At 52.1% G+C, this 25,210-nt stretch overlaps 1 protein-coding gene across 3 annotated transcripts in view; it reads left to right on the top strand.

Moving 5' to 3' along the window:
• Positions 1-25,210, top strand: part of Nrg2 (neuregulin 2) — a 184,560-nt gene that overhangs the window by 139,537 nt on the left and 19,813 nt on the right. For all 3 annotated transcript variants that reach the window (XM_052155396.1, XM_052155398.1, XM_052155397.1), the window contains exons 2-4: positions 7,210-7,381; positions 13,195-13,313; positions 20,931-21,051. In XM_052155396.1, the coding sequence (XP_052011356.1) occupies positions 7,210-7,381; positions 13,195-13,313; positions 20,931-21,051 (412 nt within the window). The remainder of the gene's footprint in view (positions 1-7,209; positions 7,382-13,194; positions 13,314-20,930; positions 21,052-25,210) is intronic.

Below are 25,210 nucleotides of genomic sequence, written 5' to 3' on the forward strand. Positions count from 1 at the left end.
GTTGGATAGAACTAGGAAGAAGGCAAAGTAAGCCCAGGTACCAGGCTGGGCCTGCTAGTCTAGGGACATATAATAAAACCAAAACCCAAGTAGGTATCCAATCTTTCTGTGAGGCTAACCTGTGGGCCCTCATAGCCCTTCAGCAGGCTCTAAGGACACTCAAGTGTCCGTTTCACAGAGCAGATCCCAGGTGCCCACTGGAACGAGCTATGTTTTGTGTTTAAGGTTGTTTGGTTTTGTTTTGTTTTTTTCTTTTCTCATTTGAACTTGGAGTCTGTAATTAACCTCGAATAGGTTTGCAGTCACTTTGTAGGTGGGAGAGGGGTGGGGAGGGGGCCGGCCCACAGCCCGTCAGCAGCAGGGCAGAAGGAGACTTTGATGCCAGGCAGGCTGGCCACATTGTCTCCAGGTGTTAGCTGCAAAGAGGAGTGCTGAGTCTTAGTCATAAGGGGAGGGCCATTAACCCTTTTAAGAGTCCAGTGTCCCTGCCCTTGGTTCTGGAAGCGGGGAGGTGGGGCCAGGTCTCCGCAACTGGGTTTCCTGGCCACGGCCCGGCCCGTCTGTCTCACTCTCAGATCTCTGCGCTCCACACCCACCGCCCACTGCGGAGAGGAATGAGGTCAATCAGCTGGCAGCAGCACCTCCTGGCCTCCAGGCTGGGATGTGGGGAAGGAGCGGGCTGTTGTTCTGAGTTGCTATCTTTAATGAGGTGCTCTCTGGGGATGGCCTGTCACAAAGATACAGGCCAGATGCTCTGGCTGGCACTAGGTGGCAGGAAGCAGAAGCCACCAGATATCCCATGGCCCAGCTTATGCCACATGAGATGTGTCCTGATGATTTTTGGAATGTATTAGCCGGGGAAAGCTTTTGTTGTAGGCCTTGAGAGACCTTCCTCTTGTCCTTAGAAGGCTTCCAAGAGCTTTCTCTCCACACCCTCCTGTCCCCATCAGAGTACCCTGACCCTGCTGTTGGGAGGGACCCCTGAGCTTCTCCAACCCAAGGAGTGTAGGACTTCAGCCCAGAGGAAACAGGGGAGTACTGCTCAGTACTCAAGGGCCTTCCTAGACCATCCACTCATCACTGACAGATGTCACCGGTAGGATTGGTGTGGGAAAGACTTTAGCATTACCTTCTGCTTCTTCTACACACAATTCTTGTATCTAGTGTCTGTCCTTTGTCCCAACTCCTGAGCACTGAGCTTTTGCAAGCCTCCTTTCTCCTTTCAGGGAAAGGCTTTTGCAAGCCTCCTTTCTCCTCTCAGAGAAAGGCTTTTGCAAGCCTCCTTTCTTTGGGAGGTGATACACTCATCCCTCAGGGGGCTGTTATTCCTCCACTGGGCCACAAAGCTGACCTGATAAAGTCTACCCCACTGTTGTTAATATCAGAAAACTGGAGATGACCTGACAGATTCATCCAAACAATGGACTATTAGACATTCATTAAAATGATTGATAGATGTATTGCTTGAGTTGGAAAGAAATGTTTTCCAATGTGTTGACTGAAAAGGGATCTGAGGCATTTTAGAGGGAAAATGTTTTGGAGGCGATATTTGAAAATATGAACAGTGGGTTTTCTCTCTGAAGATAATTGAATTGATTTTAATGTGTTTTTCTTTTTTCTTGTTTGGATTGTGTAATTTTTCTACAGCAAAATGTATTTCTTATGTAACAAAGAGTGACAGAGGGGACATGCTAAACTCAGGGGGATTGGCCATTCCATGTAGAGTTATGTCATGTCTCTTTGAGGCCAGAGCCAGACACCAAGCACATCGCAGATTCTCAGTAGATAACAGGAGCAAGACGGGGGTGAATGCTAGCCCACGGGGCAGCTTTGACTCTTGTCTTAAACAGAACCCCCTCCATCCCAGGGACTTAGTCCTCTGCTTGGTTCAGCTTTGACCTCAGGTCACTCTTGGGACCCAATGGGATGGTCTCCGTGCCCACACACCAACACAGCATAAAATAGATAGAGCTCAGAGGGGGTGGGTGCTGTAGCTGGGGGCTGGAGTCCCTTTGAGGGCTGTCTCTCGGTGCCTGAGGTCTCCTGCATGCCTTGTTCCAAGAGAACCAGCGTATTGGTACTGGATCTGATGTCTGGAAGCCACAAAGGGAGGAGAAGTAGTCTCTACTCAGATCAAGAAAGAGTTTAAAACACAAACACCACTGTCCGTCATTCCCAGGTCTCGAGTCTCTAATGTTTTCCTCTGACACGGTCAGAACAAACCCAGGGCTATCAGGGGGAGGTCCCCAGTCCTTGCGTCCTTGCCGTAGATTCTGGGCCAGGAGTGGGGCTGCAGAGGTCCCCACAGCACTGTTCCATAGGCCATGAGGCATGCACTCTTCTTTCCTACAATCCGAGCTGCTGTAATAAACGCACCAAGGAACTTTCCAGATGCAGAAAACTAAGCCTAGTGAATCTGCCCAGCCTCACCTTTCAGGAGATTCTTGTGAGGAAATTCCAAAAGCTAGAAAAGAGAACTCTGTGGAGAGCTCAGCGTGGTTCAAGCGTATGCTCATGGTGCACTTTGGACCAGTGCTGCCCAGTGCAAGCACGACGAAGCTCAGAGGTGTCACTTAGAACTCCCTGGCTGACACATATGAAGCTAAACCAAGGAAACTGCAGGTCCAGTCCAGGCTTCCCATCCTGACATCATAGCCCTGTCACCTGGGCCTGCCCTCCTCCAAGTCATAGGCTGTTAAGGCCTGTGACCTCGCAAGCTTGCTGTCACTACCTCAGGCTTCCTATTGGTCGCTGACTGGAGTTGGACTCCCCAAGTTCAGTGTGTCCAGCTTTTTCCCCAGTGAATGAACAACAGTCAGGCATGGGCAGCTTGAATCATTCACTGGAAATGAACTGACTGACTGAATGAATGAATGAATGAATGTGGACTGAACTAGGCAAGGTTGTTCAAGAAGTGGCAAGTGAGGCATGAGAGTTCCCATGGGGGCAGGGGGGACCCTTGGGATCTGAGATAATAGCCCATGTTTTAATAAAGGCGTAGAGAGGCTTTGGAGCTCAGTTCCTTGGTCCTCTGGTCCTGCCTGCTGACTGCCTCTGTACGGTGCACTCCAAGCCGATCTCCCACACATGAAGCCGTGGTCCCTGACTCCCTGTACCTCCTTCGGCTGGGACTCAAGTCAGGAAACAAGGTAGCAGAATCATCATGGCTTCCTTCCACCATGTCACTCACACCCCCTCAGGGGCTGTATGGAGTCAAGGCTGGGAGCACAGCACCAGACCAAGGTTAGATAGCATCTATCTGTTAGCCTTAGAATGGAGCCAGGTTTGCAGATGTGCCATGGGCGTGGCCAGCACTGGGATGTGCACTGATTGACACACTCCAGCATGTGTGAAAGATACAAAGGAGCCAGGGAACCCACACAACTGGATGGCTTTCCAGACCCTCGTTCTCAAGGTCCGGGCTGTACCCAGACCCCTGCCCAAGTGGTTTCCATTAGCTTCCAGAGTTCAGAACTCTGAGGTGTGGCAGGGACTCTGGAGCATATGAAAGAGTATGGGACATGAGGAAAAGAAGGATCCTGGGCAGGACTCCTACTTAGAGTCATGAAGTTGCAGAAGGTTCCATTCTGACATAGACTTCTCTTGGTACAAAAAAGGAAGGAAGAGAGGGAGGGAGGGAATAAGGGAAGGAGGGAATGAGGAAGGCAGGGAGAGGGAGGGAGGGAGGGAGGGAGGGAGGAAGGGAGGGAGAGGGAGAGGGAGAGGAGGGAGGGAGGGAGAGGGAGAGGGAGAGGAGGGAGGGAGGGAGAGGCAGGCCTGCCAACCATGCATTTTAAAATGTAAGAAGCAAATAACTGAGGGAAAACATTGTAATGGAAGGTTTATGGCCTTAATATTTTTGGAGCACTCTTGCAAATCCATAAGATGAGCAGTCAGTTGAAAAACAGGCTGCAGACATGAACGAGCAATTCCAAAGGAAGAAACACAATGGGCCGATACACTTACGAGAGCCATTCAGCCTCAGCAGCCATCAAATAGATGCAAATTACAACAGCGAAGAGACGTTATCTGTTGCCTCGCTAATTGATAGAGATTAAAGGCGAGATAATGGCCCGGGATGGTGAGGGTGTAGAATAAAACAGGCCCTGCCATTTAGAGGAGGAGTATGGATTGGTGGAGCTTTTCCAGGGGGTCAGTTTGGCAGAACAAAATTAGTTTCATGGGTGTCATTACTGAGGAAGGTTGCATAGCCTTTGACACAGCAATCCCACTTTTAGGAAGATCGCCTTAGGAAATAGTTGTGCATAGTGATAATGACCTTTATTAAATGCCTGATTCAAGCCAGGGTCTACATGCATTGTATCATACGACCCTCACTGGCATCCGGCAAGGTAGCAGCTGTTCTTTATCTCCTGTAGTTCACAGATGAGAAAAACTGAAGCAGATAAGAATTAGGTCACTGACCTCAGGACACAAAGCTAACAAGTGGCCAGGCCTAGACTAGAAGTCAGGCAGTCTTGAGTCCCTGGGACGTGTATAGGAACCAAGCCACGGAGATGGCCCTCAGGGCTTGATTTGTAATGGGAGCGTGGGGAGGGCATGCTAAGTGCCTCCCGACAGCAATAAGTTACATAAATTATGATACACCCACACAGGAATATTATGCAAGTGTGAAAAGTGATTCTGTAGAAAAATATGTGTGTGAATGCCAGGGAATTTTTTTTTTGTATGCATACAAGATCTTTAAAAGGATAGCAAAGAAACTGATAAAATTAGTTACCAACTGTGTACTTGAGAAGCTAGAGGGAGGTTTGTTTTATAAAATATTTGCTTTTCTTACATTTGAATCACATGACTACATTCTATATTAAAATATGTATCTGTGCACATATACACATGCAAGTTATGATATAGAACTTTATTCCCCAGAGTAAATGACTCTAAAAAACATGTTTCAAAGCCCATACTCAGTCAGACCAGCAGGAAGGAAGGAAGGAAGGAAGGAAGGAAGGAAGGAAGGAAGGAAGGAAGGAAGGAAGGAAGGAAAGAGGGAAGGAGGGACTGCATCCATCCATACAGTCCCCAAGCCAGCTTCACTGTAGAACCCTTTTCTTGAACACAGATCTATCTTCATCTCTCAAGACATTTGCAAGTTAGGTTTTGAAAATGGTGGTGGTGATACTGAACCAAGGTGAAAGACTACATTGTTTCATTAAACACTGGCACTGGTCCCATTTTCTTTAAAGATGTGTGTGTGTGTGTGTCCCCGAATGTGTGTGTTTGGGAGAGTGTATGTATGTGTATGTATGTGTGTGTTTGGGACAGGATGTGTATGTGTATGTGTATATATGTGTGTGTTTGGGAGAGTGTGTGTATGTGTATATATGTGTGTGTTTGGGAGAGTGTGTGCATGTGTGTGTATGTGTGTGTATGTGTGTGTTTGGGAGAGTGTGTGTATGTGTGTGTTTGGGAGAGTGTGTGTATGTGTGTGCTTGGGAGAGTGTGTGTATGTGTGTGTATGTGTGTGTTTGGGAGAGTGTGTGTATGTGAGTATATGTGTGTGTTTGGGAGAGTGTGTGTATGTGTGTCTGCCTGTCTGATTTCCAACTGTTGAAATAGTGGACAGTTTTGTTTGCCTGTGTTTACTCATTGTTTCGTCCCGTTTTAAACTGAAACAAATGGCTTCCACAGGTGTCTGTACTTGCTCCTAGCCCAACAAAGCATTTTCTGGCACTTTCCTTCTGGTGTCTGCCCCTCGCTCCCATTCTCTCCTACCTGTGAGAAGATCTGGGGATAAGTTAGGAAAGAAACTCCGCCTTTAGCAAGCCCCTTCTCCTGACTTCTTCCAGAGCTGCCTCTACTCCACTGTGGGGCTCTGGCAGGAAAAGAAAGGTCTGGTGATTGGTGATGTAGATAGGGCCAGCAGGTTTCCAGACAATTCTTGACCCTGCCAGAGCATCCCTTCTGCTAATGGAAGGACTCAGACCCAGGCTCTGCCCTTCTCATCGAGAGACAGGACTCCAAAGGCAGACCCTAGCATGCCACCTGCCCCACACGCTGCGAGTCAAAACACCCAGGCTTTGGCCTCATGTCTGTGGCTGTGTGGCCTGACTGTGTGGCCTCAGTTAAGTTTCTGAACCTCTGGGTCAACTCCACCCACATTGGAGTGCATCAGAGAGCTCAGGAATCAAATGAGAGTGTGCGTGGAGGGCTGCGTGCTCCCCCCTTCAAGGGCCATCGCAAGGCAAGTTATTACAGGACCTAACAGGGGGCCCAGCATGCCCTTGCCCTCCTGGGAAACTAGTATTCCCCCCCCCACCGTGTGTGTGTGTGTGTGTGTGTGTGTGTGTGTGTGTGTGTTAGAGTGACAGCAAGTGATACAAGGAGGTGCCATATGGGAGTCTTGGATGTGTGGGAACAGCCTGGGGCTTCAGAAAACAGGTAAAAGCTCGAAGCTTAGTGTCTGACCTATGCCCACAAGTATTTCTGCCCTGCATGACCCTTTGACTTTAGTCCTTTGACCCTTTGACATGCAGCCCACTGCCCTGACTCACACCCCTTCCGCCTAGGGCTGTCTCAGCCTGGCTTGCCTCTTCACTTTCCTCCAAACCCCATCTTTTAGCTCATAGCTGCTTGAGCCCTGGTCCCAGGATTAAGACTACGACTGCCCCTCTGGGCTCTACCACCCCTAATACCATGTGCCGTGCTGCAGTGACAACGCCAGGGTACAGTGCCCTTGCCAGGCTGACCTTTCTGGGAGTGATAACTGAGTCTACCATCTTGTCTTTCTGTGTCTTCTGGGCCCAGCATTAGCCTGGCAGGGGAGGGGGGAGGGGAAGGGGAGGGAAGACAGGAGTTGGATCATGAGCACTGAGGTCATGATCCGCATTTGAACCTCATGTCCATCAGTGACCCTCAGGGAAGTGACTTCACTCTTCTAAGCCTCAGTTTCCCCGTCTATAAATGGGTTTAAACACTGCAGTGAAGTCATGGAAGCTGTGAAGGTTTTTACAAGCGAATGTGAAGCTCTTGGTGCCATCTCAAGGCCAGAGGAGCGTCCAGAAGTAGCAGGACCTTGTTCCCACTGCAGACTCGCAATGTGGATGCTCGAGTTGGATTAAAGAAAAATGTCAGGAGAGATGGCTTCTGCTCTCCCCAGCTCCAGCCTCAAGATGGAGGCTCTTCCTACTCGCGCCTGGCGCTGTTCCCACCACCCCGACACTCACTTACCTGCCTTGTACCCCGCAGCCACCCGGCCCAAGCTGAAGAAGATGAAGAGCCAGACGGGTGAGGTGGGTGAGAAGCAGTCGTTGAAGTGCGAGGCAGTGGCGGGAAACCCCCAGCCCTCCTATCGCTGGTTCAAGGACGGGAAGGAACTCAACCGGAGTCGTGACATTCGCATCAAGTATGGCAATGGCAGGTGAGCTGTGCCACCTTTCCTCCATGTCCCCAGCAGCCAGTCCTAGACAGGAGGACCAGAGCAGTGTCCCCAACCATGTCCCCCTCTATGCATGCCTTCCTTGCCACACCCAGTGCTCCCCTGACTGTGGAGTCTCTAGTGCCAGGCCTCCCCTGAGATTGCAGACCATGGACAAAAGTTGAGCAATCCCCAGGGCCAGGGATGCACCTCAGTAGTAAGTGCTCGCCTGGCCTGCACAGAGCCTTGGGTTCAAACCCAGCACCACATAAAACCAGGTGTGGTGCCACACGCCTTTGATCTCAGCACTTGGGAGGTGGGGTCGGGTAGATCAGAAATTCAAGGTCATCCTTGGCTTTGTAGCAAGTTGAGGCCAGTTTGGGCTGGATGAGACCCTGTCTCACAGAGAAGTGAATGAAGCCGTTTATCTGTCTGAAGGCTGGTGGCCGTTTGACCTCCTGGTCAAGCATCACATCTGAGAGACCCCAAATATGGCCATTTGAGGTGAAAGACCCTGTCTCCAGAAAGTCTTTGGGAAGTCACATGGGACGAGGGGCCGGTCTCCTACTTTGGGCAAATCTGCTGTTTGTATGAGAGTTTAGTAAGGAGGAAGAAAACACTGAGAACTTTTGGGGCTCGGGTGCTGACACTTCCCTACTGTGTGAAGAGTGTCTCAGGAACATGGTATACACATTCCCTGAAGCCTCAGACTGGGGAAGATACCCATCCTTCCAGCAAGTGGCAGGAGTTCCAGAGCAGCCAGGAGTCAAAGGCATCTCCTCTCTGCCACACTTCTACCCAACCTCTCTGCAGGCTCTGGGCTCTCGGTAGATGTTCTACTCTTAGGAGCTCCTCAACCTTTTCTGCCCTCACCCCCAAAGTAGTTTGCGACCACCCACTTTTGGGGATGCTATTTTTTCTTCTAACCCTCCACAAAACAAAAACAAAGGTGTTGTTTTTTTTTTCAAGAACATCAGCCTACCCTACAACTGAAAATGTCAGATGAATACCCAGGCTCAAATCGCCCTGCCTCTCCTTGGAGGCCTGCAGCCTAAGAAGAGAAGTGGGGGTCAGGCCCTTAGCTCTGCCTTCATGCTCCTTCCAAGACTTGAACCAAAGAAAGTGGGCCCCACAGAAAGTCATGTGGGAAGGCTTTAGATGACAGGTCTGTGGTTATAAGAAGGCTAATTCCTGAAGGAATTATGGTCATTGGAGAGGTGGGGAGATTTGGGGTATATTTATATCAATGTCTATAATATTGACAAGAAATTCAGTCTAGCTACCCAGTCCGCACACCCCAAACTCCTCCCTACCACCCTGCTAGAGTCTTGGTACCAGCTTAGAAAAAAAGTAGACAGGACTCTGGAGTAAGGACTAGAGGGACTGTCGTCCTTCAGCCTCTCCATTATTTCCTCTGGTCTGAATTCCAGGGAAGGTATTGGCCCTTGTCTTCTGCTCTGCTCCCAAACGTGGTATCTAAGATCTTCCCATCCCACTCCCATCAGACCTTGTACCACACTGCCTCATAACTCTCTCTTACAATACTCACACACTCATTCCCTCACACCACACACACACACACACTCATTCTCTCACACCATACACACACACATACATTCATATCCTCACACCACACATATACCACACACACACACACACACATATGCATTCATATCCTCACACCACATATACACATACACACCACACACACACACATGCATTCATATCCTCACACCACATATACACATACACACCACACACACACACACACACACACACACACACACACACACTACTCTGCTGAGGCACCTCAAGTTCTGCCTTTCTTTGGTAACTTTAGCCTCTCTCCCTCTTCCTCCCAGCCAACTTCCTCCTGTCCACCCCTCGAAGCCACTGTGTCCTCCCTGCTTCCACTGTTGTTTCTTTCACCACCTCAGCCCCCTCAGCCCCACCTTTCATCCTCAGCCCACACTGCCTTCCTAAGGCAGCCAGCTCAGCACAACCTCAGCTCCCCACCCCGTGACCTCTGGGGTCCCAAGCCTAGGCCGCCCAGCAGCACTTCGTACAGTGACAGCTTTTGCCTGCCCTTGTGGTTTCCTCGATGGCCCTCCTGTGAGGAAGATCTCTTCCCGAGATCTCAGTGGTGCTAGGGTACCCCTTCAGCTTCCCTGCTCTCTCCCTCCTCAGAGTGGGTGATGCCGCCCTCCTAGGGCCGTTCGTCTCTGTGACTCCTGGCCTCCACTTCTAGGCTTGGTGGCAGTTTCACCCAAATTCTATGCTGAGCCCCAAACCCCACTCCCGAAACCTGACATGAGTCTCTGACTCAGAATGTCCCCATCCTGCCCTTCCACCCCACCGGCTGCTCCTTGTCATCTCTTCTGCTGTGTACACCTGGCTGCCCCCAGCACCTGTCCCTGCCATCTCTGCAGGTGGACATAACCTCTCTGCCCCAAATATTTGACCTCCCCTACCCTCCAGCCTCTTATCCTCAACCCTGGACTTGCCCCCTGTACAGGGAAAATTGTCCCTCTTGTCCCTAGCAAAGGCCTCCGAGGCCCAGCTTAAATGTTATGACTCAGGAATATCCCCCTAATGCCTGCAATCAGCTCTTGTCCCCTCTGATGGTCCTTTAGACATGGCTTCATCTCCCCATTGAGAAACCTGTCACTCCTCTCAGGAGAATCCCCACCTCATCCTTATCCCGCCCCCCCCCCACACACACACACACACAGGCCTGGAAGGAGATCTCGATCCATTTTCAGTGTGGAGCTGACAAGACTCCCAGGGCTGGCCCTCTTCTCTTGGGTTTGAGGTCATGATCCTTCAAGAGGAAACACTATAGATAGTCCTAACTTCTAAACATCTTACTTCCTGGTTAAGCCTCAGATTCATCTGACATGGGCAACCCAATCCAGAGACAAGGCCTAGTCAGGTCTTTCCATAGGTAGTAGATCCTTGGGTCTGAAGTATGCTATGACCCTCTTCCCCATGTGCTACCTTCTGAAATGTCCCTTGTCACCACCTGTCCTGTCCCCTGGGTTCCCAGCAGTAACTTGTTAACTGTGAAGGAATAGGCCATGATAGGGAGCTTCTGATTATCTGTGACCAGGGTTCTTTCAATGTGACTCCAAGAGAGCTGTCACCTCTCTGCTACCCAGTCCCCCACTGCACCAACCTCACCAGCACAGGAGACAGAGCACAGAGCAAGGAGCCTCTCTCTGTCCTTCCTCCATGAGTTCCTCATGCTCTGCCTGCCCAGGCTACGTTCAGTCTTGGCATCTCTGTCTGCTGGCAGAGACCGACTTCCCGACAGGGGCTGCCTGTCTGTCTCTGTGCCCGCCAAATTGCAGTGTCACCCAAGCCTTCCTGAGCCAGGAGAAAACTTACCCCCCCCAAACTCAGGGCACAGGCCCTCCCCTGCAGAACCGCATGTTCCCTTATTTATGAGGGGCAGGCCGGGACAGGCCCCTCAGGCAGGCAGAGGAACCAGGCACTGAGGAAAGTGTGGGGCTGCCCAGATCCTGTCCCTGCCAGCAGAGAACCGGCTAGGGAGGGTGGGACAGCACCCTGACAGGGGCAGACCTGGGTCAGCACACTGAAGCGGCAGGAGTATACATCCTGCCTGCCTGCCAGGAAAACAAGGGAGAACCCCAGAGCCCAGGGACTCCTGCTGGATCTAAGGACGGGGAGAATGCAGAATCCTAGCGACAGCGGAGCCTGAGAGATCCTCAGGGTCCAGCCTCAGATGTGGCTCTGGATCCCACTTCCCTGAGACCTCTGAGACCCCAGTGAACCAAGATGCCTATTCCTGCCACCCCTGAGAATTGTTATCACCTCTTTCTTATCCCAAAAGGGGTCCTTTACCAAACCCTGCCCCCACACTTGATCCTGGTCTCCTGCACCCTTGGGTGGGAGACCTTCCTCCAAGTCTCCTTGCTGCTCCTTAGGTGCTCTACCTTGTCCTGCTACATCGCAGCTGTGGGTGACCATGAGGAGCTGGCTGGCTCTGGGCTCCCTAAGCATGAACTCTTCTGCCTTCAGCAGACACACCCCTTCCCTGCCTATCCAGTATGCAAGAAAGTGAGGGAAGCTTTGGCCCAGGGAAGTAGCATCTAATTAGGCTGCGATGAAGAGAGGCTCACTTAGGCAGAGGGGCCTCCAGGGCTCTGCTTAATGAAGGAAACTAGTGAATAGAGGAGAGCTGTGGGCAGGCACAAGCCCGAGGAGAAAGACCTACAAAGGAAGGAGGGGACACATAGGCGAGCCACTCTCACCACATTGGTGAGGCCATCATCATCAACAAGGTCCACCGGTCTGTAGCAGTCTCGTGGGAATGTGGGAGGGAGATGTGTGGGACGAGGCAGGGGTGAAGCTAAGAGGGGGAGCCTTCTGCCCATCTCTCCTCCCATTCCCTCTCTGTCCCCTGTCCCCTGTCCCCCATTCCAGTCCTTATCCCAGCAGCGTCATGTCTCTCCTTTGCATCCTTGGGGCTCAGGCAGGACAATGGCAGCTTGGCTCTATCTGCCATTACTCCATCCACCTGTGCATATGCAGGGAATCTGGTTTTTTTAATCTGCTCCTAAAAAAAAGAAGAGGCGATCACGGCATGTAAAGACATTATTATGGCCTTTATTGGGGTCCCTGACTGTATCCAGAGCACTTTCTGGGCCCCAGGAAACATTAGGTGCTGGAGCTGTGAACGGAGCCTCGTAGAGCCAAGATGCCTAGAGTAGGTGCGGGGAAGCTTCGGGAAGGAGGCAGAGACATAGTCAGGGCTTCAGAAGGAAGCCAAAGCCACATGCTCTGGGGTCACGACATGGGGGAGGGGCTGCTAGGAACTGGCCTCAGACTACTCAAGAGAGGCCAGACGAAGGGGCATCCCTAGCTTCGGGGCCTCACTGGCCTCAGCTCCTGGTCCACCTCTGCTCTGCTTTGCTTCGCTGTGTCCATCAGCAACTCAAGAACCCTCTAAGACCCAGTCTTCCCATACATAGGAAGGGGACACCCCGACTGGCCCTGCGGCTCCATACCCTGGAGTGCATGGTCTCCAGCTCATGGGAGGGACTTGGTATACATTTGTGGAAGGAATTAAACAAAAGTCTCTCTGTGGAGAGGCCACAGAGGGCCCCTCAGTGTCAAGGCTGAGTGGACGGCAGGAGGGAGACACAGGGCTGGCCTGGCACACTGACGCGCTCTCCCAGGTACCTGGGGTTGGAGTCGGTGCTGCTATTCTAATGGGGTATCCAGACGGGCTTGCTTATAAACAGCGGGGATGGATTTGGCCCACAGTTGTAGAGGCTGGGAACCCCAAGGTCAAGGGTCTGAGGGCCTTTTCAAATGCCGGGTGTCCTCACGTCCTGCTAGCACCGTTACAGTGGGGACATACAGACCAGTGGACTTTGGGAGACACACCCAAACCATAACTCCAAACTGTGACAATCTGCCACTTCTAGGGACAGCAAAGGCAACTGAGAAGGAGAGACATGGCCATGTGACTTCCTAAGGGGCCTGGCATTCTTCCCCAAGAAAAATGATACAAAGAAACCAGCCACAGGAAAAGAGTTGTGAAGAGTCTCAGATTTAGAACATGTGTGCTGTGGCTACAGGCACCCTGTGTTGCCCTGAAGGCTCAGATCTCTCTGCCCAGCTCCAGGGTTCATCGTACCATCTGCACTCCAGAAAAGACTGGCCTGAGGGACCTTCTCACCCAGCCTACACACGCATTGGTGGCTCTGTAACGTGACCACTCGGTGACTGCTGCTAAGCTCTGGCAGCCCCGGCTCACACCTCTCTCCCTCTTTCCTCTCCCAACCCAGAAAGAACTCCCGGCTACAGTTCAACAAGGTGAAGGTGGAGGATGCCGGGGAGTACGTCTGTGAGGCTGAGAACATCCTTGGGAAGGACACTGTGAGGGGTCGGCTCCATGTCAACAGCGGTAGGTGCTCCTCAAGAAGGAGGAGGGTCCTGGGGGACTTGGCATAGCAGATCAGCTGCCCCTCAGCCCTCCGGAGACCAGCACATGATCTGTCTTGTATGCAACCCCCTCCCTCCTGTTGCTGCATATCAAACCCAAGATCTCAGCTGAATCAGAGAAATGCAGTCAAAGCATAAATGTTTAGTTTTGTTATCTGGGACTGGAAGAGCCGACAGCTCTCATTTTAAATACCCCGAAAACTAAATATTTTGAAACCAAGAGGTAGGGGTTGGGGGAAGGATATTTTTAGAAGGCAATTATGAGAGGCTGGGCTGTCAGGAGCGAGGCTGGGATAGAGACAGGCCTGGGGTGGGTGTGAGCTGCCTGCCTGTTGCCAGCTGCATTGTCAGACACCTGAGCCAGGCCTGAGGGTGGGAGGCTTGAGGGCCCGGGGCCTGTAGGCAGCCTCTATTTAGGGATAACAGACCTGTCTCACAGACCCTACTTCCCCTTTTAAGACCTACAAAGGAGGGCCTCAGAATTCTTTGGCTTACTGGCTCACAGTGTCCGATGCAGTATCAGAATAGAGAACACCTTTCTGCTGGTTGCCCTCTCGGGCCCTGGTTTGGGGCCTTTCCTCCCTGTCTGAGCCGGGGACCCACAGACTGAGCCTACCATGTAGAGTTTGCTGTTAAAGTCCTGTCCCTGGCATAGGATCTGACCCTGTATATGTTGCCCCCTGAGAATATTACCACAGCCCAGCCTCCAAGTGCCAATCTAAAGAGGTACCTGCAGCATCATTACCTGGGCTCCAGTCAGCCCAGATCCCATCTGCCCTATGCTCATGAGAGACACCTCATCCTCCAGCCTCAGGCTTCTTGGGCTCTCATGCCACTGTGTCACAGAAGTCTAAGTTCAGATCTTTCTCACATCTGTCCCTTCCATCCCATCCCTACCTCTAGGGCAGCCATGGCTCAGACTTTGCCCTCACTCACATGGGCAGCACAATGGCCTTTTTGAAGCCAAACCCTTCCCATAGTGCCTCAGCACAAACACTTGCTCATTTCCCATCTGACCCCACTCCCCTTTACCCCCAACCCATCCACAGCCTTTCAAACCACAGGCAGCTTTGACCTTCAACCCTCTGCTCATTACGGTGTCACTCTGGATCCAAAACCAATCCTGGCCTATCTCTTGACCCACCATAGTCTAGTGACATCTCTCGAATGTCTCAAGCCCCACACTGTGGCTGGATTTGTTCTGTGCTTTGAGCACCCAGTGCAGGAGAAGCCTCATGGAAGCAAAGAGAACAGGGTGGATAGAGTCCCCTGGGATTTCGGGTCACATCTACTATTTACGGAGCCAGTCTCTGTTTTCTCTCATAAGCTGACCCTTCTTTAGGAGAGGCTCAGAAAGGTTGCACATTTTGCACACTCAAACAGCTTGTTACTGATCAGGTTCTACAGTGAGGAAGTTGTTCGTGAACTTGGTCATGGTACTTACTCCATGAGCCCGCTTACTGCCCTGGCCTCAGGGGCCTAGCACAATGCCTGCCTCACAACAGGTAGCTGCTAAATGTTAGATTAAAGAAATTACAACCTACAGTTAGGAATGCACTTCAGTGGTAGAGTTCTTGCCTAGCATGTGCAAGGCCTGAATTTCACTATCTTTGTTTGCTTGTTTGTTTTTTGAGACTGGGTCTCTCTAGTTAACCCTGGCTGTCTGGAAACTCACTGTGTAGGCCAGGCTGGCCTTAAACTCACAGAGATCCACTTGCCTCTGCCTCTGAAGGGTTGAGATTAAAGACATTTGCTGATACACCCAGCTTTTAATATGATTTTTTTTTTAATTTAAAGAAAGGAAAGAGCTATCCCAAGGCCTTTGTGGTCTTCTCTATTTCCTGGCTGGAGAAGGGTGACAGAAGTGGGTACTTAGATGGAGCCACCCCCATGCTGTCCCAAAATGGCAAACAGAACAGGGAAGGGTTCCCTCTCTGATGCACAGGCTTAGCATCTGCCATCTCCATTGTAGTGAGCAGGCAGACTCTGGGTTTCCCATTTTATTAATGAAGACAAGTATCCGACCTAAGCCCACCTTAAGGAGTTATTTTATTGGCTCATGAACTAGCAAGTCCAGAGGTCATCTAGCTCCAGGTGGAACAGAGTTCAAGAACTGGAAGTGGGCTGGTTCCTTGCTTTCTCCCTCTCGTGGAGAGAGTGGAACAGGAAGAGAAGGCACCTGCCTCCGAGAGCTCTACCTCAGCCAGCCTCATCTCTGTGTTCTCCTGGAGCAGGCACGAGAATGGCTTCTTAGTCATCCTGCCGAGGTCACATGCACACTTGGCCTCGTTACTGTGGTGGGTGGGGCACCATCTTTACCAGGCTTATCTGTGTGCAGGACTGTAAAGAGACAGAGCACCCCAAGAAACGGCCCTGTAGGACCACCATCTCACTATGTGAGGCAAACAGAACAGGGAAGGGTTCCCTCTCTGATGCACAGGGCCAGGGTCTTAAGGGTCTTACTCACTAGTAAACCCCAGCCCATCCTGAGAATGCACCCACCCCCACCCCCCAGCCTGCAACATGCCATATTTTGGCAGGTTGGGGAAGCAGACAGTCCTTTGGACTGAGCATAGGGTCTCATACAGAGCTGGAATCCCAGCTGCCCACAGGCATCAATATCTCTTGTCTCTGCAGCCTGGCGTGAGAGCAGAGACCCAGGAGATAGAAAAAGCTCAGAGATTTGCAGAGATTCCAGCTCTGTACCCCACAGCTTTCCCCTTGTAGACTGAGCTCTGAGGTCTCAACCTTCTCCTAAACTCCCGGGATTGTGAATTTGCTGCCGAGGCTCCCATCTGCATCTCACCAACACACACACACACACACACACACACACACACACACACACACCATGCACACCTTTCTGCTGCCCTGTCCAGTCCATGGCAGGCCAGACACTCTCCATGTGGAGAAATGGTCATGACCGTTTTCCCAGGCGGAGATGCATTGATGTCTTGTTTACCAGTGAAACGCAGCAGACCTGCAGCAACCGCGCCCTGAGGAGGGGGTGGAGGGCAGGCAGTGAGCGGGCAGCTCTGCCTACCCCAGTGACTCATCCCAAGGTGGGTTGGCATGGCCCGCCCAGCCCCAAGGGGAGCAGGTCCACAGGAATGGGGCATCAAAGGGCATCGTCCCACTCTTGGATGGTTACCTACCTCTCCATTAGGGTGGAGCCGTAGTCCTTCCCAGATCAGAGCAGGCCCTCCGGAAGTGACAGTTCTGGGTCTCACAGGAGCTTCTAGGGCTGACAGGGAAAGAGGAATGTGCAGAGACATAGGCAGAGTTTGTAACAAAACAGTCTGCATGGTGCAGTCCCCTTCCACCTTACCGAAGCCAGAGCCCAGCGCAAGTGAACGGGAACTTGGGACTGTCCCAGGCTGCAGAGCACAGGGCAGGCAGGTTTGACAGGAGGTGTCACAGGACTGTGGGCATATGGTAGAGACCTCTAGTCAGGGGATCGCTGGTGGAACACACCTGTGCACGCACCCACAAGCACATACCCTCCTACCAGTTATATTCAGCATGGCCCTGTTCTAGGATCAGAGAGGCACAACGGCAGTTAGCAGCCTAGACCCCAGATGACGGGAAGCTCAAGTCTTGGGTCTGAAAACATGTGCCTCTCCCAACAAACAAAGTTTGAGGGTGGAGGCATGGACCCCTGAGCCAAATGAAAAGGAGCCATTTGCACAGCAAGCCGAGCGCTGGATAGCTCAAAGCAATGGGCTTTAAAGAGAGCAAGAAGTTTGCCCATGCTCTAAAGAGGCCGGCAGCTGCAGCCTGGACGGCAGAGAGGCACTCCGTGTTCACTCTCAGCCTCTGTCCCTTTTCATCTTCCTCTGAAGGTCTGGGACAGCTTGCACCAAGACTCATAGCAACTGGTCCCTGAGTTTTACCCTTCTGGGCATGGTTTTAATTAATTTTTAGATATAATTTTCATACCATAAAATTTGCCCTTTTAAAGTATGATTCAGTGGTTTTTCTGTATAGTCACCAACTTATGTAACCATCCCGCTAATTCTAGGACATTTTCATCATCACATCAGGAACTCCTCCCTCCAATGCCACAACCGCCGCTCTCGCTTTCTGCCCCTGCAGATTAGCCTTAGCAGACATTTTATATAAATACAACCGAATAATGAGTGGCCTTCCTGTACCTTAAGGCCCATCCATGTTGTAGCATGTATGAGTGCATTCCTTTTATGGTAAAATGATATTCCAGTGTGTGGATGTATTTTTATTCACCTATTCATCGGGTTTGAATTGTTGACTCATTTGGATCGTTGCCACAGTGAGGCCAATGAATAACGCTTCGGCGGACATTCATGTTCAGGTGTTTGTAAGCACACACATTTTCAGTCTTGAGGATACACCCAAGAGTGGAATTTCTTGAGTACATGGTAATGATAATTCTGAGGATTTAAACTTTTTAGTTTAAAGAACTCCTTGACTAGGTGCCTAAGCAGCTGGGCCACCGTACATTCCCGCAGACCTCTCCACAAACTGTCATTTTCCCGCTCCAGCATTCTAGCCCTCTTAGTAGGTATGAAATACTATCTCATTGTGACTTTGAGGAGATAGCGTCTTACAGAAAAGATCTCCATGGCCAGTCTAAGGACCCTCGGCTACGCTCAGGGAAGCAGCAGAACACACATTCCCCTCAAGAATCAGATATGTGCTTGATCATTCAGTCTGTCAACAAATATTAGGCACCTATTCTGTGTCAAGCATTTGTCTAGAGGGCGGGGTTTAGTGAAACACGATGTGGCCGTGCCCCAGGGAACTTGGGTTCTAGTGTCGGAGTTGGCGATGGCACACGTGGTCCCTTCATCAGCTTAGAATAAATACTACAACAGAAGCTTGTGTAGTGAACAGAAAGAATGTGGGGTTTGAGGCCATCTTGAGAATCCCAGAGAGGCTACCCTGAGGCACCAACATTGCAAAAGTCCTGGGCAGCAGGGCGCCTGACTACACCTGAAATGAGTGTAGACAAATATGTTGAGAGAACAGGATAAAAATTAACAGAAAGGTAATGAGACCCAGATTAGACCTGACGAGGGGTTTGGGGCTTTATTTTGACTACACTCATTTATAGAGACACCGCTAAAGGGTTGACACAATCAACCTATTTTAAAGACCACCGTGGCAGCTATTGAGCAAAGAGGCCAGAGTGAAGGCAAGTGTGAGTCAGGAGGACCAGTAAGTAAGGTCACTGAGGAAGAAATGACAATAAATTGGACCAGGGAAGGAAGCCAAGAGGTGGTGGCTGTGGCCATCCTTGGAGGAATATATACAGCAGTAAAGAATAAAGAAGAAATGGAAGATGCTCTCTAGGATCTTGGGGCTCACACGCATAGGGAAGACCAGAGAAGAGGGTGGGACAGATAACTCGGAGGCTGGTTTGGACACACTGGATTTGGGGTAAGCTGCCAGCCATCCTGGGGGAGAGTAGAGAAAGCAGGCTTCTCCCGCCTTTGCTTCTCCAAGAACAAGAGAACAGTGGCAAATCACAGATGCATTCACAAGGGGATAGAAACCTGTGAGGGCCAGACCAGGGTGGAGGCACCACGGCCTGACACCTTCTGTGGGACCCACACCTCCCTGCGCTGTGCTCATAGCTTGGGAAGGCCCTACCCTGTCAGAGGGATGGGGAGGCCTGTGCCACTCCTCCCTGAGGTCAGGACCTACCTCCCCAACATGCCTTTCTGGAGCGCTGGCATCAACCCCATGCCTTGGTATTGGCAACCCAGACTCAGTGGACCACAACAGGTGGCCTCCATCCCTCTTCTGTGGTCCCTGAAACCTCAGCATCCTCCCTGTTGTCCACTGCTTAGTCAACCTAGCAGAATAACAATAAAGACAGGACAGTAGGAGGTCTCTGCCACCATTGCTGCAAAGGAGCCATGCTGGGCCTGGCAGGTCCAGGCCAAGATTCCTTAGGCTTAGCCAAGGCCCCTGGGAAGCCCCAGGCTGTGGTCCACATTCATCTGTTCCCATCGTGCCTTAGTGCTGACATGTTCTCTCACAAGGGACAGGGTATCTGGCAGGAATACACAACTGCAGCCCTAGACCGGCATTCCGCCATTGTCTTTCTTCACTCCTCTTTAAGAGGCATAACCAAAGGGCAAGACAACCTCTAAGCCCTAGACTCCGGGATCTGCCCAGTGTTGGACTTTATAACTTGCAGACATGGTCACCGCACTCCCTTCTCTTCTCTGTCCCTTTCTTAGTTTCCTGGGTCTCTATGACCCAGAATTGGAGCAAACACCAGTAAAAGCTTCCTTTGCCTGGCCAGCATGTGGGTCCCAGCTGGGTTTGCGGTGAAGCCCTAGAGGAGACCTCAGCAGGGGTGGGGCCTGAGATGCCAACTCGCAACAGGCACGGTGCTGAGAGGAGGGTGGGAGCTGGCCTGCTGAGTTCTATCTGTGAGCTCCTCAGACATATACAGAGGCAGTGCTGTGTGCATACTCCAGTCCTCCACGCTCCATCTGTCTCCCTACATGTCTAAACACTGAGGGTGCCAAGCGCCCGCCTGCTCCGTCCTCCTCCTCTCGCCTCCTCCCCACTGCCGATGGAGCAGTGGAAGCTGCCACCCCAGGGGAGAGAAGGGGAGCCAAGATAGAGTAGGACACCTCAGCCAGAGGACCACCGCTGGGCAGGAGTGAGAGACCCTCAGAGCCGCAGAGCAGGGGGAGGAAACAGGGACTCCTTTTTGACAGCATATCCTGGAAAGCCAGCTTTCTGGACACTGTCCCCTGCTACGGGACAGTGCATCATTCCCAATGTTTCATCTGTTCCCATTGATCAGGCAAGCCTGATCAATCAATCAACCTGATCAATCAGATGTGCAGCCTGGGTTAGCAGCCCGCCTTTCTTCCACCCGGTTTCCGCATCCCAGCTGTTCTCTGCTACCCCTCCCCCACCCTCCCCCTCCCACCATCACCCCTACCCCCATCCCTCTCCCAGCTACATCTCCTCCTGAGCTTCAAGATTTATAGCTTAGGCTGGCCAAGGTCTGAAGGCCCCTCCACCAGCAACAGCTAACAAGGAGAAAGCTGTCTGGTGTGGGGAGAACATGAAGGGGACCCTGAACAATTGCAGAGACAGGACATAGCAGCCTTCATAACACGCCAGGCCTGGAAACCAGAGGGAAGGGAGTGGGATCCAAACCGTAAGCACTGTGCAGGGGTCTCCCCTGGACCATTCTCCACATCAACATCCGGGTCTATAGTGGAGCCCCCCCCCAGGAGGGAGACCCAAGTGAAGTGGAGGACAGGCCTTCCTCCAGTGCAGGAAGCCCTTTCTGGTCTCTTCCACCCCTCCACGACAGTGGAAAGGCCCTGGCTTTGGTAGGTTTCGAAAGAGAACCATTGCAGAACCACACTGGGCGGAGGGTGAGTTGTGGCTAGCCATTTGCCTTGTTGCCCACCAAGAGACCCCCACTGGCATTTCCCACGCGGGGCATTCCTGCCGATCCTAGTGACCTTCCAGTGATAGGAACATGAAAGAAGACAAGGGAAGTGCCCCCTGGGCCCAGAAGCAGTGTCAGTGGGTCACCAGCACCTGTCTCTCATACCTCCAGTGAGCACCACTCTGTCATCCTGGTCGGGGCATGCCCGGAAGTGCAATGAGACCGCCAAATCCTACTGTGTGAATGGAGGCGTGTGCTACTACATCGAGGGCATTAACCAGCTCTCCTGCAAGTAAGTGACCGGTAGGGGTGGGCACGGGGCCAGGAGCAGGTGGTGGTTGGGTAGTGGGGAGAAGATGCTGGGGGGAGAAGTGGAGGGCTCTAGAAAGAGTGACCTTCAAGCTTCAAGCTACTCGGAAGTGATCCCCAGGGGCCACAGAGAGGGCGGTTTGCCCACTTTCTAGTCTTTTCCTGGACTCTAAAGATATGTAAGCTCTAAGGGGTGTGTGAACTCCTACAGACAAGGTTTGCTAGGCCCCGTCACCCTGTTTCCTGATGCCCACCTCTTACCAACACTCTGTAGGGAGGTAGAAATGCCAATCTAAGGCACTGGGTGTTTTCTCTCTCTGTCTCTCTGTCTGTCTGTCTGTCTGTCTCCTTCCTTCCCTCCTTACCGCTTCCTCCTTCTCTCCTATCCTTTCTCTCCTGTCTCTATCTCTGTCTGTCTGTCCTCCCTCTCCCCCCCCCCATTTTGTCTTTCTTCCCTATCTCTAAGCAACTCTCCAAATTTGTCCTTAGTGAATATGTCCTGGCTGCTTCTTCTCCAGTAGTGATAAGCCTGGAAGCAAGGACACAGGCTGTGGAGCCCTCAGTACCTCATGGTCCCACTCTTGTTACCTAGAGGGAAAATGGGGCTTTAGAACCTGAAGAAAGAACTTAGGAAGTGGGACCCAGAGCCCAGTGCTGGCCTTAGACCTGGTTGTTCTTCCCACCCTGTGACCAGAAGTGGCCAGTCCTGCCCTGAACACTGCTTGTGCCATTTTAACCCCAGCCCCTCTCTATGGGAGGTGGGGACTCTGGCAAGTAGTAGGAGTGGCCCAGTGGAGGATGGGGAGGTGACCCCAGCAGGAACTCCTCAACTGCCCACACTGCAGCACTCAGGACTGTGTGAAAGAGGCCACCAGAAAGGGCTTTCTCAGTCCCAGCAGGTCTGTTGGGCAGACCTCCCACATGTGTGTGAGAAGGTTGACACAAACTTGAGGAACGTAACTCTGGCCAGACCTTAAGGAGGAATAGAAAGGGGGTCTAGTCAACAACTTGGATTTCTCAGAGCAACCCATGCCGAGGGCCCCAGACTAGGGACCAGAGCTGACCCCTTCCCATGACATCTGGACAAAGGTGACCAAGTGATGCCAGTTCAGAAAGGGGGCATTGGCCCACTCCTGGTAGAAGAACCTCAACTTTCCTGTCCCCCACACCCAGGTCAGATCTCGCACCCCTGTCACTGGCTTGGCCTTTCTAGTCACGTGAACCTGCAGAGGTGACTGGGGTTTTTAAAGAATCCTGCACAAGCTGATAGGGTTGACGGGGGCCCAGTGTCCGTGTGTCCTTCTTCTCACCCACAAGAGAGCTTGGTGGCACTGCCAGGCAGAACTGTGGCTCAGGCCCCAGCTGGCCTCCTTGATGGCCTCCTCCATGGTCCTGTCCTTCACCTGATGTCACCTCCTTCCCCACTCCTCCCTCCTGAACCCCTCAGGGAAGTTCCAAGAGCAACAATACTCCAGAGAAATTCAAGGCCTGGCCTCAGCTTCTAAGACACAGCCGCAAGAGCAGCTCAGGCCCTGGGAAGCATCGTAGCCTTGCAACTGCTCTGAGCTCTTTGGAATAGAGATCCCAGCACTCTTCAAAGAGATGGCCTAGCTCTGACCCTCCTTCCCCTTCACCACACCAGGCCTCTCCTCCTCCCTAGTCCCTTGGACCCCTGAACCCCACCCCCAAAGAATCCAGCATTATTACTGAACTCAGCCCTGGCTGCAGGCAAGAAGACTGTGCCCCAAGACAGGTACAAAGACAAAGCAGGTCCCCAGAGCCCAGGCTTCAAGGTAGAGTGCAGTCTAAGAAACGGAAGGAGAAGACAGTAGCTTCCAGGAAACCGGCCAGCATGACTGTGCCCCTGGAGCCAGGGGATATGCCCTGCTACATTTGAAAGGAGCAGGGAGAAGAGCCTGAGCCCGTGAGAACATGAGGATGTCCTGTTTCCTCCCCCGCCCCCACCCAGGGCAACTCGGTGAAATTTCAGATGTGAAATTGGTACCCAGAGCCAGCACTTCCCCATCTTTGCCCTCCTGCGACAGCCCAGTCAAGGCTCCCTAATCTTCCCTGAACCCCTTTGTCACACCTGCAAGGGAGAGGGACACCCCCGGCTGGGACACCCCCTTGGAGCTGTGCTGGAGAAGGGCAGGGGGGAGGGGGCCGGGCAGAGCCCAGAGGCCATTCTGAGGGTGGGAAACGGGGTGGGAGGTGGGGCAGGCCTCTGGGGATTCTGGTGACACCTGAATGGAGTGGAAAGGAAAGAACTTGGGAACGGGACTCAGTCTACCATTTGTGCTGTTTGTTTCCTTTTATTTTGATTTTTTTGCATTTCCGCTTAGCTTGGATAATGAAACTGCACTGGTCAGTTTCATTCCAGTTTCTATAAAACTCAGTTTTCCCTCCTGGTTTTCTTACACTTGTTGCTGTGTTGGTTCAGAGCCCCCCAGGGGGCGTTGGAAAGCAGGCAGGCACACTCCTAACCCTCTTGTTTTTCTGGAAGTCAGTGCCAAAAGAAAATGACACTGATACTGAATTTTGTTTTTGGTTTTTTGGTTTTTTGTTTTTTGTTTTTTTAAGAAAACTTAAGGGGACTTGAAAATGTGGGTCCAACTCAAGGTGACCGTCTCCTGTCTGGGCCTCCTCTTGCCGTTTTCTCCTCTTCTCTCCGTGTGTTTGTTGAGCACGGTTGGTGCGTGACTCTTGGGGACTGGTTCAGGGGATGATGACAGAACAAGACTCTTTCCAGCCCTGTGCATACACCAGTGGCATGCCGCCCTCTCCCTCTGCCCATCTCCTTCATCCCAGCTTCCCCCCCATCCCACTCCATCTGCCTGCTCCTCCTCACCACATCTCCACCTGCCCTGTGAGCTCCGGGGCCCTGGCTCCTCCTGGGCCTGGGCCTGAGCCGCAGCCTCATCCTGCACCCTTCCTTCTCCAGGTGAGGGCAGCACACATGGCATTATCCCCAGGCTACCAAAAGGAGAAACTGAGGCCCGGGAGGTGGGTGGGGAACAGGGACAGCAGAGGTCCTGACCTCTCTGCCACCCCAGATGTAGCCCGTGGGCTCTCCTCTCTGCCCTTCTCTCACCCTGCTCTTCTCCAGCCCCAGGTTCAGACCTCCTCAGAGTCAGAGGTGCCGCCTATAGGAAGGTCTAGGAAGGCAGCCTGCTGCCCCTTCCGACCCATCCCGAATTCCCCCCTCCCCCCCCCCCGAAATTCTGAGAGTCATCCTGTTTGAATGGGAGCCACAGCCGCCAGCCACCCACACCGATGCAGATGCAGACTCCCTTCATGGTGATAAAAGGAGACATCTGGCTCCTAGGCTGGTCTGGCTCCAAGGCAGAAAGGCCAAAGGCCCTGCTTACACCTAGAACCTTCTCTGAGGAAGCCTGAGTCTCCACACAGAAGACTATAGAGAGGATTAGGAGTTCCAGGAGCCCCTAAAAGAACTAATACCCCAAAGAATAGCACTGGCTATCAGCCCTGCCCCCCTCACCTGACAACCCTGTCCCCAAGGCCTTTTCTTTATCCATTGAGAAGGAGCAGCCCTCTCTCTGACAGATGCAAGGCTAACACCAGAACACTGCACAGATACCACAGCACATTTGTGTCGTGCACCTAGAACTGTGCAGGACAGAAGCCCTGAGCAGGCAGGCAGACTAGTTCGGGCTGAGTATGGGGCAGGGACACAGAGATCTCTTTATCGTTGTCACTCATAGGACAGCAGACTCACTGACAGCAGCCCTGATGTCAAATAAGTTTCTTTATCCTTTCTTGCCCCTACACTTGACTGTTCTCTCTTACACACACACACACACACACACTTGCATACATGGTTCCCCTGACTCTAAGAGACCAACTAGTGGCAGACAGTGGACACAGTCAAGTCTGTTCCTTTGTAGAATCCAAGAGTCAGTTCAATTCTTGGGTCTTTATCTTCTACTCCCAAAGGTGATTCTGTTTGACAAAGAATCACTGCACTCACTTCTAATCCCCCACATCAGGGCCCAGGAGCAAAGGAAGAAGAGCTGAGCCTGACTGGAGCCCGTTGCGAAGCCTCAGTCACTTCCTCCATCTTCCTGGACTAAAGTGACTAGGGGCAAAGGTCAGGGTCAGAGATAGTGATGAGGGGCTCATCC

Source organism: Apodemus sylvaticus, chromosome 13 (genome assembly GCF_947179515.1).
Source record: "Apodemus sylvaticus chromosome 13, mApoSyl1.1, whole genome shotgun sequence".
NCBI lineage: Eukaryota > Metazoa > Chordata > Mammalia > Rodentia > Muridae > Apodemus > Apodemus sylvaticus.